This window comes from Gymnogyps californianus, chromosome 11 (assembly GCF_018139145.2).
Source record: "Gymnogyps californianus isolate 813 chromosome 11, ASM1813914v2, whole genome shotgun sequence".
Classification (NCBI taxonomy): Eukaryota; Metazoa; Chordata; class Aves; order Accipitriformes; family Cathartidae; genus Gymnogyps; species Gymnogyps californianus.
In genome coordinates this window covers 6567722-6582182 of record NC_059481.1, presented here as the reverse complement: position 1 = coordinate 6582182, position 14461 = coordinate 6567722, and the positions used below count along the sequence as shown (strand labels likewise).

General features: G+C 38.2%; 1 protein-coding gene across 1 annotated transcript in view; it reads left to right on the top strand.

The window, feature by feature from the left end:
* KLF13 (KLF transcription factor 13) overlaps positions 1-12024 on the top strand; it is a 33249-nt gene extending 21225 nt beyond the window's left edge. Inside the window, exon 2 of the mRNA XM_050903254.1 lies at positions 8637-12024. Within this exon, the coding sequence (XP_050759211.1) occupies positions 8637-8929 (293 nt within the window). The 3' untranslated portion in view covers positions 8930-12024. The remainder of the gene's footprint in view (positions 1-8636) is intronic.
* Positions 12025-14461: the final 2437 nt, after the last annotated feature.

Sequence of the window (14461 nt, the reverse complement as noted above, 5' to 3'; positions counted from 1 at the left end):
ACAAACTGCACAGGAGAAAGCCTAATATTAGCGATGACAAGTATTATGTATCTTAGTACAAGGGTGAGGTAAAACAAGTAGCATCAGATGCTCAGTGTTCAGATCTACAGACACAGACGTGAATTTCAAATTGTGGAATTCCTGAAGGTTTTTTAATGACTTTTTTATGGTCTTCAATCGATGGGAAAGAATTTAATTTTTCAATTGCCCAGCAGGATTATCTAATTTCTGGAGTACTCTCTAGCAGAGAGAGAGAGAGAGAGAGAGAGAGAGAGAGAGAGAGAGAGAGAGAGAGAGAGAGAGAGACTACAACGTAAACGTAGCTAGAGAGAAGAAAACCAAATACAATTAACTATGTATCCATGGAACTGTAACACTCTGTATCAGTCCAGAGAAGATCATAAAAATATAGGTTTGGAAAATATGCTTGGTCTTTCTGGCATGGACTTTGGGTTGGTTGCTTCTTTGCCATGCCAGTAGTGCATCTTTGTACTTTTTGAAGGGAGAACTCAAACCAGACACAGCGTTTTGAAGGGCTGCATCACTTACCAATGCTTTGCAAAATGACTCAGGAGGACAAATGTACAAGAAAACCAAAGCAGCTTAGCGTAACACTGGAAAATAAGTTTCTTGTACTTAAGATGCTGTAGGGAATCACCTAAGACTCCTTGGGCCACACTGCAATGCTAGAGGGCATATTCTCAGTCACATTCTCAGCATAGATCTAAAATCTATTCTAAGATGTCTCTGTGAAGGAGAGGATAGACTTTCATGGTCCTTACACTTGGCTGGTTAGCCTACCAGCTTGGCTGTCTTTGAAAATCCCTTGTGCTTGTAAACACAGGGAGTCCAGTGGAAGTTGAAAACACAAATGAAATTGTTCCCTTAGACGATGAGATCTCCAGTTAGTCCCCTAATAAAAATGTCGGGCATTTAATCTTCATGGAGGGAAAGCTGCCAAGAAATGTTAATGAAGATTATTAATAACTTTGCATTTCTTTATTAGCGAGAACTATAGAAACTATATTTTTGGCAAACAGTTGTTCCCTGACAAGTAGTCTTTTATGAAGAACAGAACTATATGTCATTTCAACTCAGCAAATAGTTTAGACTGATTTTTTTTTTTTTATTTCAGAAAAGTTGTGATAGTGTGTTTCATTGATTCATTTCAGATTAACATTGTCATTGTGTTGAAAATTGTCCCCAAAGCTAAAGAAATTAAAATAGTGTTACAAAAAACCACCCCAAAAGAAGTAAAACATTTTGGTCAACCAAAAATAAAATTACTATGGGCTTCTTGGTTTGCTGAATTCTTCTACAGTTCAAAGTTTTTTTAATTTTTCAATTGAGCAGAAAATAAGTTCTCCACATAGCTCTAGCCTTTATTTTGCTTTTTCATTCAAAACCTTAGCAAAGGATGTAGCAATATTTCTTGTCATTAAATTTATGGCCATTTCATTTTAAAGCCAATTTGCTGTAAGATTTATTTTCCAGATCCTGGAACATAACTTTCAGCTACTCACTGGTTGTTTGTGTGAAGTGGTCTGGAACTAGGCTTTAGGTGGGAGCGGAACACAGAACTTAATGTCCTGAACACACACTGATGCACTTCAGCAGAGATAAAGTGAGAACTAAACAGGAGTCAAACAGGAGTTAACATGGTAGGCAGAAAATTACTTGGTAAAGATAATGGGTTCAAATTTCAGATTCTTAATTCATTGTGCAAAAATACAGGATAAAAAACATGCGTATTTTAAAAGTGGTAAGCTATCGAAACTCACACAGACAGAGCAGTTCAGCTTGGGCATCCCAGTTTGAAAAGGGATGCAGTACAGCCATGGAATGCATATTTTAGACAACAGAAGGAGTATGTGATGGAGCATCCTGGGGAAAAAAAAAGCCTAAAAAGGCTAGAATGATTCTGCCTTGACAAAAGAGAAGCAAATGTGGCTCATAAAAATACAGTAAAGTAGCTAAAATTATTATAAACTGAGATTCAAGACTTTATTGAACAAGTTTGAAATAAAGGCCTAGAATATAACTAATAGAACGTAGTCTGTTTTAAAAAAAAAAAAAAAGATTGTTTCCATTATGGTGAAAGTGAATGGTAATATTTTTAAGAAGGACCAGATAGCTGCAGAGAACATACCAAATCAGTTATTTTGGTTCTTGGGTGGACCTGACTGTGGTTAAGGCTAGGGGAGGAATTTTGCACTACTCAGATTTCTCTGGCATTGTAGCCATTATCATTAAGTATCTGAACGTGTGTTCGTCATTTGCTATTTGAGTTGTTCTAGTTAGCTGTGGTTATACAGATAAGTCACATGATGTAATTTGTGCTCCCAGATGGAGCAATACAAGCACTTCCAGAGCAAACAGTAACACACATTCACTTAAAATGTAAACTTGCCGCTTGGAAATTCCCCTTTCAAGAAATATTCATATATGTCTAAATAACTCAATGAAAATGTTAAGGTACAGAAACTAAAACAAGGATTTAAGTAAAGGATATTATGGTAGCTGTCGCAGCTCCTGCTCAGCAGTAGTTTCCTGTGCACGCAGAAAACATAAGATCCAATAATTTATCCATTTAATGACTGGATTTGTTAAGATTAAAATAAAGATGCCTACACTTTAAAGTGAGGTTGTACTCGATGCCTGGGTCCGTGCCTGCTGGAAATCTGAGCACTCCAGTTCCTAAAAAAAGGTCACATCACAGATAATGGAAGTAGCAGGAACATGCATGCTTCTGTCAGCAGGTACTAATGCAGCCTAGCTCCTTGTTGCTGTGTGTCCTAGGCGCTCGGGGGAGCGTTATGTCCTAGTGTCTAATAACGTGTGATCTCTGACTGAAGCTTTTCTCGGATTTGGGCATTCATACCACACTCCCATATTGGGTTTCTGGTGTCTAGTGACAAATTCACCCTATAACTTTTCTTTTCACTGAGAACATTGCTAAAACTTCCTCATTTTCCTGGAACTAGTCAAGCTTAACATTGCTGAATTCGCTACCTCTGTTAGATATGGTTGAAGGTAGCCGAGACATTCAAACGCTGTTGGACAGACACACAAAAGTGGATACAAAAAACATGACTGCATTTGGCTTGTTTTGTTATAAATGTCATGCCCAAAATCATTGATTTAAAACTAACTGGTTTCAATTTATAGGAATTTGGAATTGTGAGGCTTTGGAATTTTTTGATCCCTTTTTAAATACTTGATAAGAAACCACCATTGGTCTAACATGAAAGCTATGCATTATTCTCTCTCTTGCATGCAGAAGGTTAAGGGCTTGTTTTTTGGCTATGCAAAAGGGCTTGTTTATAAACAAGAGAATAACAGAAATGAAAATATTCATAAATGCATTATCAGTGGTATTGAAGGATGACCTTTTCTCTTTTTTTTAAATAACAGCCAGTCTCAAGAAACATAGTGTGCTTGGCTGAATGTTTTTTCCCAGGATAGCATTTCCTCTCTTGGAGGAAGGATGCTTCAGTCACATCTCTATTTAACTGTCTGCCCCTCATTCTCCCCACCCAGCCTGCTGATCTGTGTTTCCAAATATACCCTTAATTATGTATATGAAAATGTAGAAATACAAGAATAGCACACAGTAGCATGTTCAGGTTTCTAGTCTGTTTTCATAACAACATACAATGCTGTTCTGCGAAGCACCAGAACAGACTAAAGATCACAGAAAATTGTTTCTGGTTTACTGTTTCTGGTTTTGCAGGCACTCGTGGAATTCCCAGGGTACAAATGTCTTTGTTACTGCATGGCCTTGGCGTATACTTGAAGATGCTAACATAATGTGCAGAGCTATTACAGGAGTTAAATTGAAAAAATAGCCCCCGATATGTGGTTTGACTTAGTAATAATCTAATTATTAGGGCAGTGGATATCACATTTCAAATTGTTCAGCTACGATTGCCTAATCTTCGCACTGTAGTTCTGAAAATGGTTGATATCACAGGTGTCTCAACCTGTTTTGGCATTTCAGCCATTAGTAGGTTATTTTTTAAGCATGCTCAGGCCTACACAGTAATTAGTATAATTTTTAATTGCTATTCAAATGCTGAATATCATACAGATGAATGGGTGAAACAGGAAGCAGATTACTCCAGGGTCTGTACAGGAGTGTCACTATATAGGAAAGGAGTCCTTAAAACTATATGTGGATTGGGGTAAAGTCAAGAGTGCACTAAAAGTATGGTACAAATCAAGCTCAGTAGACATCAGATCTGGTTCCACCATTTCTGTAGTTTTTGTTTCCTGTAACTACATATAGTTGCCTCAATATATATAATGATTGACAAATATAGAATAATACAAAGGACCTTTACATAATATCATAAGAACAGGCTGGCTCTACTTACTTCTGAATCCCTTCCAGCAAGAGAGAAGAGAGGTGCATTTTTTTAATGCTGTTTCTGTAGCCCAGGCAACTCTACAGTTCCTTTGGCAGCCTGCTCTGGCAGACAATATAAGCAGCATGAGTAGCTAGGTCTGTGCCACTGAAATGAATTCAGAAGTCGGTGCACCTGCAGATCTCACGTACTTTTACTCAGTGAGCACTGCAAGTTTCTTAACGCAGCTTTACACACATTTTTTTCTTTGGACTGGGTGGAGTTCAGGAAGAAGCCAAAAATGTTCTTGCTTGTGTAGTTTTCAGTTAAGATCAGTTGAATTTAATTCTCGAATGTGATGTTTTTCCATCAGCTTGTGTAACTCTAAACACAACTTATGTGATATCACATGCTCTGGCAGAGGAGCTAGAAAGGTTACAGTTTAGTGGGATTTGGAATGTGGAAATCCCAACCTATTTAAAACTGTAAAAAAAAAAATTACAATATTCCTTCTCTTTTAAAGGCATCTCTTGCCTGCCTCTCTGAAGAGTAAAGCCTGAGCTGCTTTTTGATTCCTTTATTCTCAAGCATCTTTATCTTTTGGAGACTTACCTCTCTCTGAGACCTGCTAGTAATGCACAGAAATACTGCCACTGCCAAGGCGTAGCATTAAGACTTTCAATATACACATTCACATGCTTGACATGTTTCCTGCTGTATTTAAGATATTTGATAACATTTCCACATTAATTTATAGGATCAAATTCTGCAGTCATTGTATAAAGGTAAAATTCTGACCAGCATAGCCTAAGATGGAGTTCAAAATCTTTATTGTGTTGTGTACAGCCACTTTAATGGTGAAAGCTCTTTGTTGAGTACAACACGTCCATGGGTTACTGCTTATGCAAGAAAGTTGTACTGTGGCTGCATGTTCCCTAATGAGATTAGGCAATCAATTCATATAATCTCTCATTCTGTTGATTGCTTTACTGCCGGTAAAAGGACATTTATATAACTTACCTGCACAGAAAACCACATCCCTTCTGTTTGAGAAATGAGACTGATGACAGACTGTGAATTTCCACGTGTGGTTTTGGAGCGGCAGCTAGGTCTTGTCTTAATACCCCGCAGCAACTTTGTTCCAGACTGTGTACTAATTTTTCGTGAGCAATAATGACTCTTATATCTTCACACAATGCATCCAGCATTTCGTCACAATACAGCTTTTCTTTGAGAAGGTATTGCTAAACCTCAACAAAGCTGGGAAGCACTCTAGAGAACTTACTACCACTACTAGAGTGATGCCAGCTGCCAGAGAGTGCATGGAGGGGAAAACCATTTGGCCAATGAACTTAAAGGCAACTACCAAGGAGATACCAAATCAAGACTAGAGAGGACTGAGGGGAAAAAAATAGTTCCTGGGAAGGAGGAGAACAGGGGACAGTAGAGAAACAGTGGAAGAAAGGCCACATTTTCTTTGGCGCGGCACCCAAATCATCACCACCATCATCAACATCAAATCAGGCAGGTGAGTAGGAACCTGAATGTTCTTATCCAGATCTGATGTGCAGTGAGGAGAGGGGGAAATAAGTTGTGCAATACCTTCATCACCTGACTGTTAGTGCTGGATAACACAGATCTGACACAGTCCCGCTCCAGAACCTCTTCTCTTATTAGGAACTAGACTGTTGTGCCTACTGCTGGCTACCAAATGCTAGACATGGAAAAGAGCAGCTGATGCCATGCTAACTAATCAGAAGAAAAGGTACCATTTTCTTTGTGCTTCATGGTGTTGTCAAAAGCAGAAGCAAAACATTGCATGTTAACTCTTGCCTTCCTTGTCTGAAAGCAGTCATTTCATGGGGCAGTCCTTCTAGTGAAGAACATTTGCTGAAACCATTTGTAATGAAAACAAACACAGAGAAAATTACTGTGGGCAACAGAAACATCCAAAGGTCATTGCCATACCAAAATATGATGCCATAGCTCAGGGATGAGAAACTTTGATTCTGCAGGCCAGATCCAGCTGTCAGACACGTTATATGTCTCATTGCCCTTCTTCCCAAGGGTCCCGAAGTCCTCATTGAAGTATATCTGTTGTATGACCAAAACATAGGGAGAAGACTAGTGAATCTGGTCACACAACAGGGATGACTGGCATGTCCCACCACAGGCGGGAGCGTATCTAACAACAGATGACTGGACACATGACAAACACAGCCAAAATCTATTTGTTTCCCATTTGTTTCACATTTCTATCAGCAGACTGAGAGATGAGTCCCTGACAGTTTGCAGGAGAAGGCTGAGGAGGACATTGAATGGATTTGCATGGGATTTTTTAAGCAACAAAACTATATCCATTAAACCAGTTGGTGGTGGTTTTATTCTTAAAAAAAGTTTGTGAGGCTCTAAGTTTTTTAGGCTTTAGTTCAGGGAAAGCCAACTGAAAGCAGTCCTGTTCGTCTTAGCTGCCTTTTGCAGATCACTTAGGAGGTGGTGTTCATGGGTCTCCATATGAAAATCTCCCTTGTGTACTGTACAGATACAACCATTGCATTATGCATTGTAGTTGTAGGTGTAACTAATGATATCCACAAAACGCGCTTAAGAACAATTAGTCTAATGAGCTTTGGTCTTTCTCCTAAATAATCAAGGAAACATCAGGGACACTTGCTTTCTCCATGTTCTTGAACAAAATCCTATTTAAAAAAAGAATTGCCTGTCTGTTCATTGAGACAGTGTTTGAGATTTGGCTGAAGTATCTTGGAGGCTTCATAAACAGAGGGAAAAAGAACCTACAAATCTATTTTTCGCAGTAGGAGCCTCCTGAGTAGATCCTGGAGATAAATGTTATGGCCAAATCTGTGAATTTAAAACAGATTATTGGCTACTTAGATTGAAGGCTGGCTGGGGTCAATTTTGCTATCAGACAATTTTAATTAAGGTGTATTGAATTTCTCCAGGAGGCTAATTTATTTATTTATTTCCCATTTGGTGGAGTGTGTGGAGAACTTTTATTTCTTATTTTGGCACAGAATTTTTGTAGCTCCCTGGGCCTCTTGAACTGGCTATTCAGCATTAGAAAGATTAAGATTAGTGCAAGTAGGAAGTTATAAAAATTACAACTACAAAAAATGCTATGTCCGTGTATTCACAAAAGAATAAGATGTTCTAGATTAATAATGAATAAAGAATATGTGATATTCAGACTCAGTGACAGTGAGAACTGAACCAATATACAGAAGTAGTAGACAACACATTTCATGATTTGATGTTTTCATTTTTAACAAACAGAGAAACTAAGGATGGAAACAAATAGTACGAGTTACCCAAGGCTATGCAGCACATCAGTGATGAAGCTGGGAATATATTCCAGATACCCATCTATCCAACAACGCTACTTCTGTCTGCGACCTGTGCTCGCCTCCAGTGCTTGAGCTTCTCAGGCTGCACATCTACCACAGTGCCCAACTGCAGACCTCCAGCACAGCCATGCAATGGCAGAGGCATCTGGCCCTGTGAGAGATGTTTCCCATGTCTGAGATCTGTTGAGAAGTGCATCAGATCACCAGACTGCTATTTCTTTGAGCTCACTGGTCACTGGTCCTACCTTAAGCGTAACAAGTCATGGTTTTTAGGTTAGCTATTGATAAAAGGCTGCTACCTTCAATGTGGCACATTTACCTAGCTGAAATACAGTGCTCCCTGCCTCACTTCTAAATGAGACCTAAGGCAGTGAACAAGAGAAACCGTAGTACCTTGTAGCAAATGCAGAAAACACAGGCATGGCTGTGGAGAATACAAAGTGAGAGCCTCACGTCCAGTGCCTCAAAATTGCCATTTTGTATTTTCACCATAATTGTTTTTAAATAGCTGAAGAGACTTCATCACACCTTCTGAACTTCAACATTGAGTCAGACAGACAGAGGGACAGCTTGGAGGAATAAGTGAATGTTCTATAGAGCTCAGTACAGATATTGTCCAAGTCCAGAAGTAAAGTCTAACGGACTACAAGAGATATGAAATGTGACATCCATGAAAGCATCAGGAGCCCAGCATCCCTGAAGATCCAGTTACCAAATACGGTATACTAGTTTGATTTACAGTACTTTGTAATGGGTTGGAATACCACAGTGGCCTCCTCTCTAGCAGAGAGTAACACCTTCTCCATCCAATTAGTGTCAAGTGGCATCTACCTTGCTCCCAACCTTTTTTCCTAACTTTTGCATACAAAAACACCATGGAAGACAGTGCTATCCCTTCTAATCATGCCATGTTTCCTTCCTGTAGGTGAACGGCCTTTTGAATGCAACTGGCAAGGATGTAACAAGAAGTTTGCTCGCTCCGATGAGCTGGCCCGCCATTACCGCACTCACACTGGAGAAAAGAAGTTCAGCTGTCCTCTCTGTGAGAAACGCTTCATGCGCAGCGACCATCTGACAAAGCATGCCCGTCGCCATGCCAATTTCCACCCAAGCATGCTCAAGCGGCGAAGTGGAAGCAGCTCAAGAACAGGCTCTGTCAGTGACTACAGCCGCTCAGATGCCTCAAGTCCGACGATCAGCCCCGCCAGTTCTCCATAGACCTACCTGCACTGGATGTCAGCACTTTGCCTCTAATACCTAACGTGGAGTTTTGTTTGTGTTGCACACATTTAAAAAACTCTGTCGCTTCCCCTCCTCAGTTCCTCACCCCCCGTTTGTTTTTTTTTTTTTTTAAAAACCAGTAAATAGCTGCCTGCCACTGCAATTTCTAGTCAAATTTTCTTTACCCAACCACACAAGTGGCTATTCTAACCTCATGGACAGACAGACTTACATGTTACACTTAGTGACTCCTGCTGTCTCAATATTTCATACATTTTGCAACCATTTACAGATCCTCTTGATTATTCTTTATAAGAAAATGAGAAAATCTAAAAAAAGAAAAAAACCCCACTGAATTCACCTCAGGTGTCAAAGTAGTTTTGTAAGACCGGATTGCACAACATGAGCATACATACACTTACAAATCAACTGTGTTGGATTGTGTCCCCCTTCTCCTTTCTCAGGGATGGATATTTATGTTACACAATAATTACAATGAAGACACACCCTAACCGCAGCCTTACTCTGTAAATATATTTGCACTCAGAAGCTTTTTGTTAGGCTCTTTCACACACTGGGGAAAAAATAAAAAACAAACAAACAATACAAAAACCAAACCAGTACTGGAATGTAGTACCAGACTCTTCCATTGTTTGTTTTCCTGATTATATACCTACATTGGGGAGTGTCCAAACAGGAGTCTTGTCTTTCTTCAAGCTGCCCTCTGCTTTTGGTAGCAAGCCGTCTTTTCACTTCATGCTGAAGATGCTCCAAAACCAACTTCCTATTGCAAAAATCTCTGTGAGGTTGATAAACTTGTTTGTTTGTTTGTTTCATGCTAGATAAAATTCTGAGAAAAAATTCTAAAGAAGATGCCTTAAGTAAATAACCTAAATCACAAGGAAACATATTTACACTGGGTAACATTTTATTGCAAGGTGGCATGGAATCTCGGAGGCATTCTGTCATCACTCTCCAAGTTGTTAAGCTCTCTGCACTGCCTGTTCAGTATGGGACCAACAGAATATTCAAATCACACCACACTAACTTGAACAATTTTCTTTATTCTTTTTTCCTTTTTTTTTTTTTTTTAAATGAACTATGGAAATAGCATAGCTGAACCAATGCCCACCAAAACTTTTATCAAGGTACTTACCTACTGTACAGCTGTATCTTAGCAAGACAAATTGGTTAAGACATAGTTTCTGTGTCCTGTTGCATCACAATCGTGGTTACTGATAAAAGGAAGCAAAAATCATAAGATATCTTCTGACTGGAAAAATAAAATATGCATTTTTAAGTTTTAAAATAAAATGACATTTTAGCTCAGCACTACTAGAAGTTTCTCCAACATACACATAGCAGCATAAAGTAAGGTGCTCTCATTTCTGAATAACTGCTTAATAAAAAAAAGGGAATCTTGGCTAGTTTTCAATAACTTTCAAATATTTGACACTAGATAGAGCACTAGGAGGTAGATTGTTATGTTTTATAAGGTAGAAAATCTAGCAAAAGACCAGGAGCATTGTGATGTACTGGAGACCTCCGTGGCAGCAAATACACTTTCCTTGGTTTGGCTGGGTCTGATGGTGCATATTATAAATTCAGGTCCTTTTGATTCTGGAATTTTTGGGGTATCCTTGTTTTTACTGTAGGGTATAAATGCAGTTAAGTGTAGCATGGTGAAAAGAAACTCTCTACACCAAACCTGCTGTTTGATATCAAGTGAATGCCTCCAGATTCCAAATGAACCTGTATCTTACTTGCTGCTTTGCATTGATCCAATTTTGCAAGTTTTTATTGTACTGTATATTAACTGTGAGAGGCTAATATAGATTTCCAAGTAGTTTCATAGGTACTTCCATAATATTTACATTATTCCTAATACTACACATTCTATTAGTTGTATGGATAAATACTTAAAGACAGTTCAATGTGCAGATATTTCAGTATTTTTTTCATGTTCATTTGCTTCAGATTTCACCTCTATAAAATCACAATTTTCCCCTTTTGAATTGGAAGTCATGTGAGGCACAATTCTACTGTTTCATTGCACAGAAAATGAAAGAACATCATAAGGTTTTTTTGCAAGACGACAAATGTTGAGTTTGTGTGACGAGTTGCCTAACCACTGAGAGTTAGGGGAAAGCCAAGTCTGTTTGCCTCCATAGATTTCCTCTTCTTTTTTTCTTTTTAAATCTCATCTCCTGAGATACACAATTTTAACAACTTGATACAATTCAGGTAACAGGAATTCACATTCCAATCATTTCTGTGACTGCAAAAAGTGCTCTTGTGCTGTAGTTAGTAAAGAGGCATTTAAGATATCTAGCTAAAGGAATTCTACTGGTCAGCTGTGTCTTGTGCACATACTTTGAAACAAGTCATAAACACATTTCATTATCATTATACCTTAATAGAGGGATATGAGAGGGGAAAAAAAACCAACAAAATCAAAAGGAGAACTAAGTATCAGCAAAAATCATAGGCTTCATGTTCTAAGTTCAGTTTGTTGTAAAATCATCTTTTCCAACAAGGGCATCATTTAATCTTTAGCAAAGGAGGAACTACTCCAGTCCATTTATTTAGGGCATAATAATTCAGCATGAATCAGGAGGTGCATTACAAACAAGTTGTTTTAATAGCCTGGAGAAAGAATATTCACACCAGGTTTTATTAGTACTGCGATTACGGGATACAAAGATTATGGGACAACCTATTCTGAGTGACACAAGAACTATGTAATCTTTAACTCAAACAGTAAACTAAGCATTTTATGTATCTTCGTCATAGATATTACTAATAATTCTCCAAGTTTAAGCAGGGAAAAAAAAAATTGGTTCAAAGTCGAATTTCCAGTTCAGCCAGTTCATCTAATGAGAAGGCTATGAGACTATATATAGCCAACATAGCTACACTTTCAGGAAATTCTCTGAAATTTGTCGTTAAAACTTTTTTTACATCTTAGCTGTAAATACCTCAGAGTGTGTTAGGCTGACAGTCAAATTACTATGTTTTAAAATCCTAGCTAGAGTTTCAAATATCGCCATTAAATGTTTAATACCTGGTAGCTTTAGGATAAAATGATGAATTCCAAACCACTAGTAGTTTCCAAAACTGAATGTGAACAAAACTTCTCTTAATATTTTCATATGGAAAGAGAGTGTTTGGGGTTTTCTAGCATCTGCTAGATGCTAGAAAAGAAGCAGAAGCACCAGCAAGGTCATAAGACTATTCTCATGATGGTTCCTCCTGAGTTTTGCAGATATGAGAAGTCTGAACTGCTCAAATTATGTTTTGAAATCTGGGTGCTTAGCCAAACTAACCTCGGATTTTTACTCTTTTGTTGTTTCATCCAGCGGTATAACCTAAAACAGTCTCCTGGCATAGCAACAAACATTGCACACTCAGGAAGTACTGCTCTGGCAAGGTGCAGATTTCTTCACAGTCCTCCATTTGGAGGAGCCTGCATCTCTCCTTCTGCCTCCTCCTTTCCCCATGCAATCTGTTGAGGTGAATCCCCACAAACTACAAAATTACCCTAATGTTTTTTTTCTTTTAATTTCAGAATGTAACAACAGGTTTATTATTATTAAGAAAGCCCTGAAAGTTTGTTTGTTTTTCTCCAGCCATGATTCTAGCTTCCTCTCTAAGAGCTGAGCTTAACTGCCTTGCTATAGGAAGCGGGTGCAAGTTAATATCATCACTTCACTACCACCGCTCAACTGAAACTAAAGATGCTCTTAGAAACTCATTCCCCCCTTCCATTAACCTCATCCTGTGCAAAGGCCTAAAGTGCATTAATGGCCACATGAATTCAGTTTTCATCCTACTTCTTAGAAAGCAGTCCTGGTAAACTCCTGGCAGCTAGATTTTATGCTGAGAATTGTTTATATCTGCAAATTAGTTGTTCCTTGCTTTTATAATATATGCATAGTATCTGTTTACATTACATAACTGCAAAGGTATATATTTATAACAAGTCATCAGAAGCCTCTCTTTGATGGTGACACCTAATTCCTGTATGTATCCTACCCTCTTTATTGCATTAACCCTTGCAATAACTTTTAGCTATGAGAGCCTCTGTGCACCTTTAAAACCTCATTACCTTCTATCCAGACGTTCAGCACTTTCCGTGTTTCATGCAGCCAGGCAGTAAAAGGCTGTGTGGGCTTACCCGTTTCTAGCTATTCACATTCATAACTGCTTTTCTCCAGTTCTTTGCCATGAGTTCTAGAATTTGTACTGTGTGAAGTGCATTGTTGTTTTGGGAAACATGGTTTGTGAAGAAAGAATAAGGAAAATGAACTCTGCATACTTAACACTTGCCCTTTCATTGCCATTTGATTTATTGATTTCACCAGGTGATTCCTACAAACTGACTTTCAGGTGCTCTTTTACTCCATCACACCATCTGTTTGTGCATTCGGTGCTAACATATAGTCTATGTCAGTGAATGGTATGATGAACGTCTGTATTTTCAACTCTTTTGGGGATAAAGCTATAGCCTTAGGCAGAAGAAAATAACCGAATCTTACTTGTTTACCCCATAAGCCAGAATATAGAATGCAAAAGCCCATCCACTGGTATAGGTTTTTTATATATATATAAATATTTATATATATGGATTTATATAAGCATATGCACATATATATAAATACGTCTGTATGTGTATATTGTATAGTACATGTGTGTATACATAAATACACAGCAGTGTGTATATAATAAACACCAAATAATGAGGGGATGTCTACAGAGCAGAAATAGGTATCCCTTTCATTATAACTAGTGATGGGTCTGAACGAAAATCCTAGATCCAAACGCCATTGCATGTGGAAAGTTTGAACCTGTTTTTTGAGATTTGTGGTTGAGTTTCATCTCTGGTTACCGCTGCAGTTACTTGTGTATATATATGCATTCTGGGGGATGTGTGTGTGCGCGCGCATGTGCTTTTCCACAAGCGCGTGCCTGTGTGGGTGACAGAGAATATGTGTGCCAGTAAGTGTGCACGTGTTTACATATATACTTCCAGCTTTGGTGAACTATAATGTTACCGGTGTCATCTTTACTTGTACAGTTCTATCAGCAGCACGTGAATGCTTCCATGAGTCACTTTTCAACTCTTTAAATCACTACATTGAAGTATTACAGTTGTACAGTTACATGTTCATCTATTCTTGCTCTGCTGTAACTTTTTATGTATTTTGTACTGCCTAGATTATATATTGTGATAATGTCCTATGCAACAACAATAAAAAAAGAAAAAGGAAGAAAATTAACAACTGTAAAATATCGTCTTAACTTGTATGCATGGTTAGTGACGTTTATATTTTCCAAAATAAAACTTATAACTATGAAATATTGGTTTTCTCTTAATTTCGTTCTCTATGTATCAGTTAAAAAGCATCAATTGTTAATATTTCTGCTGTTCGTTTGAGGCTTGATATCTTGTTTGATATCTTTGTTTAAATTTCACCCGGTGCTATTGTTTAAAATGGGGTGGTGTTTTAATCATCGAGAGAAAGTTTC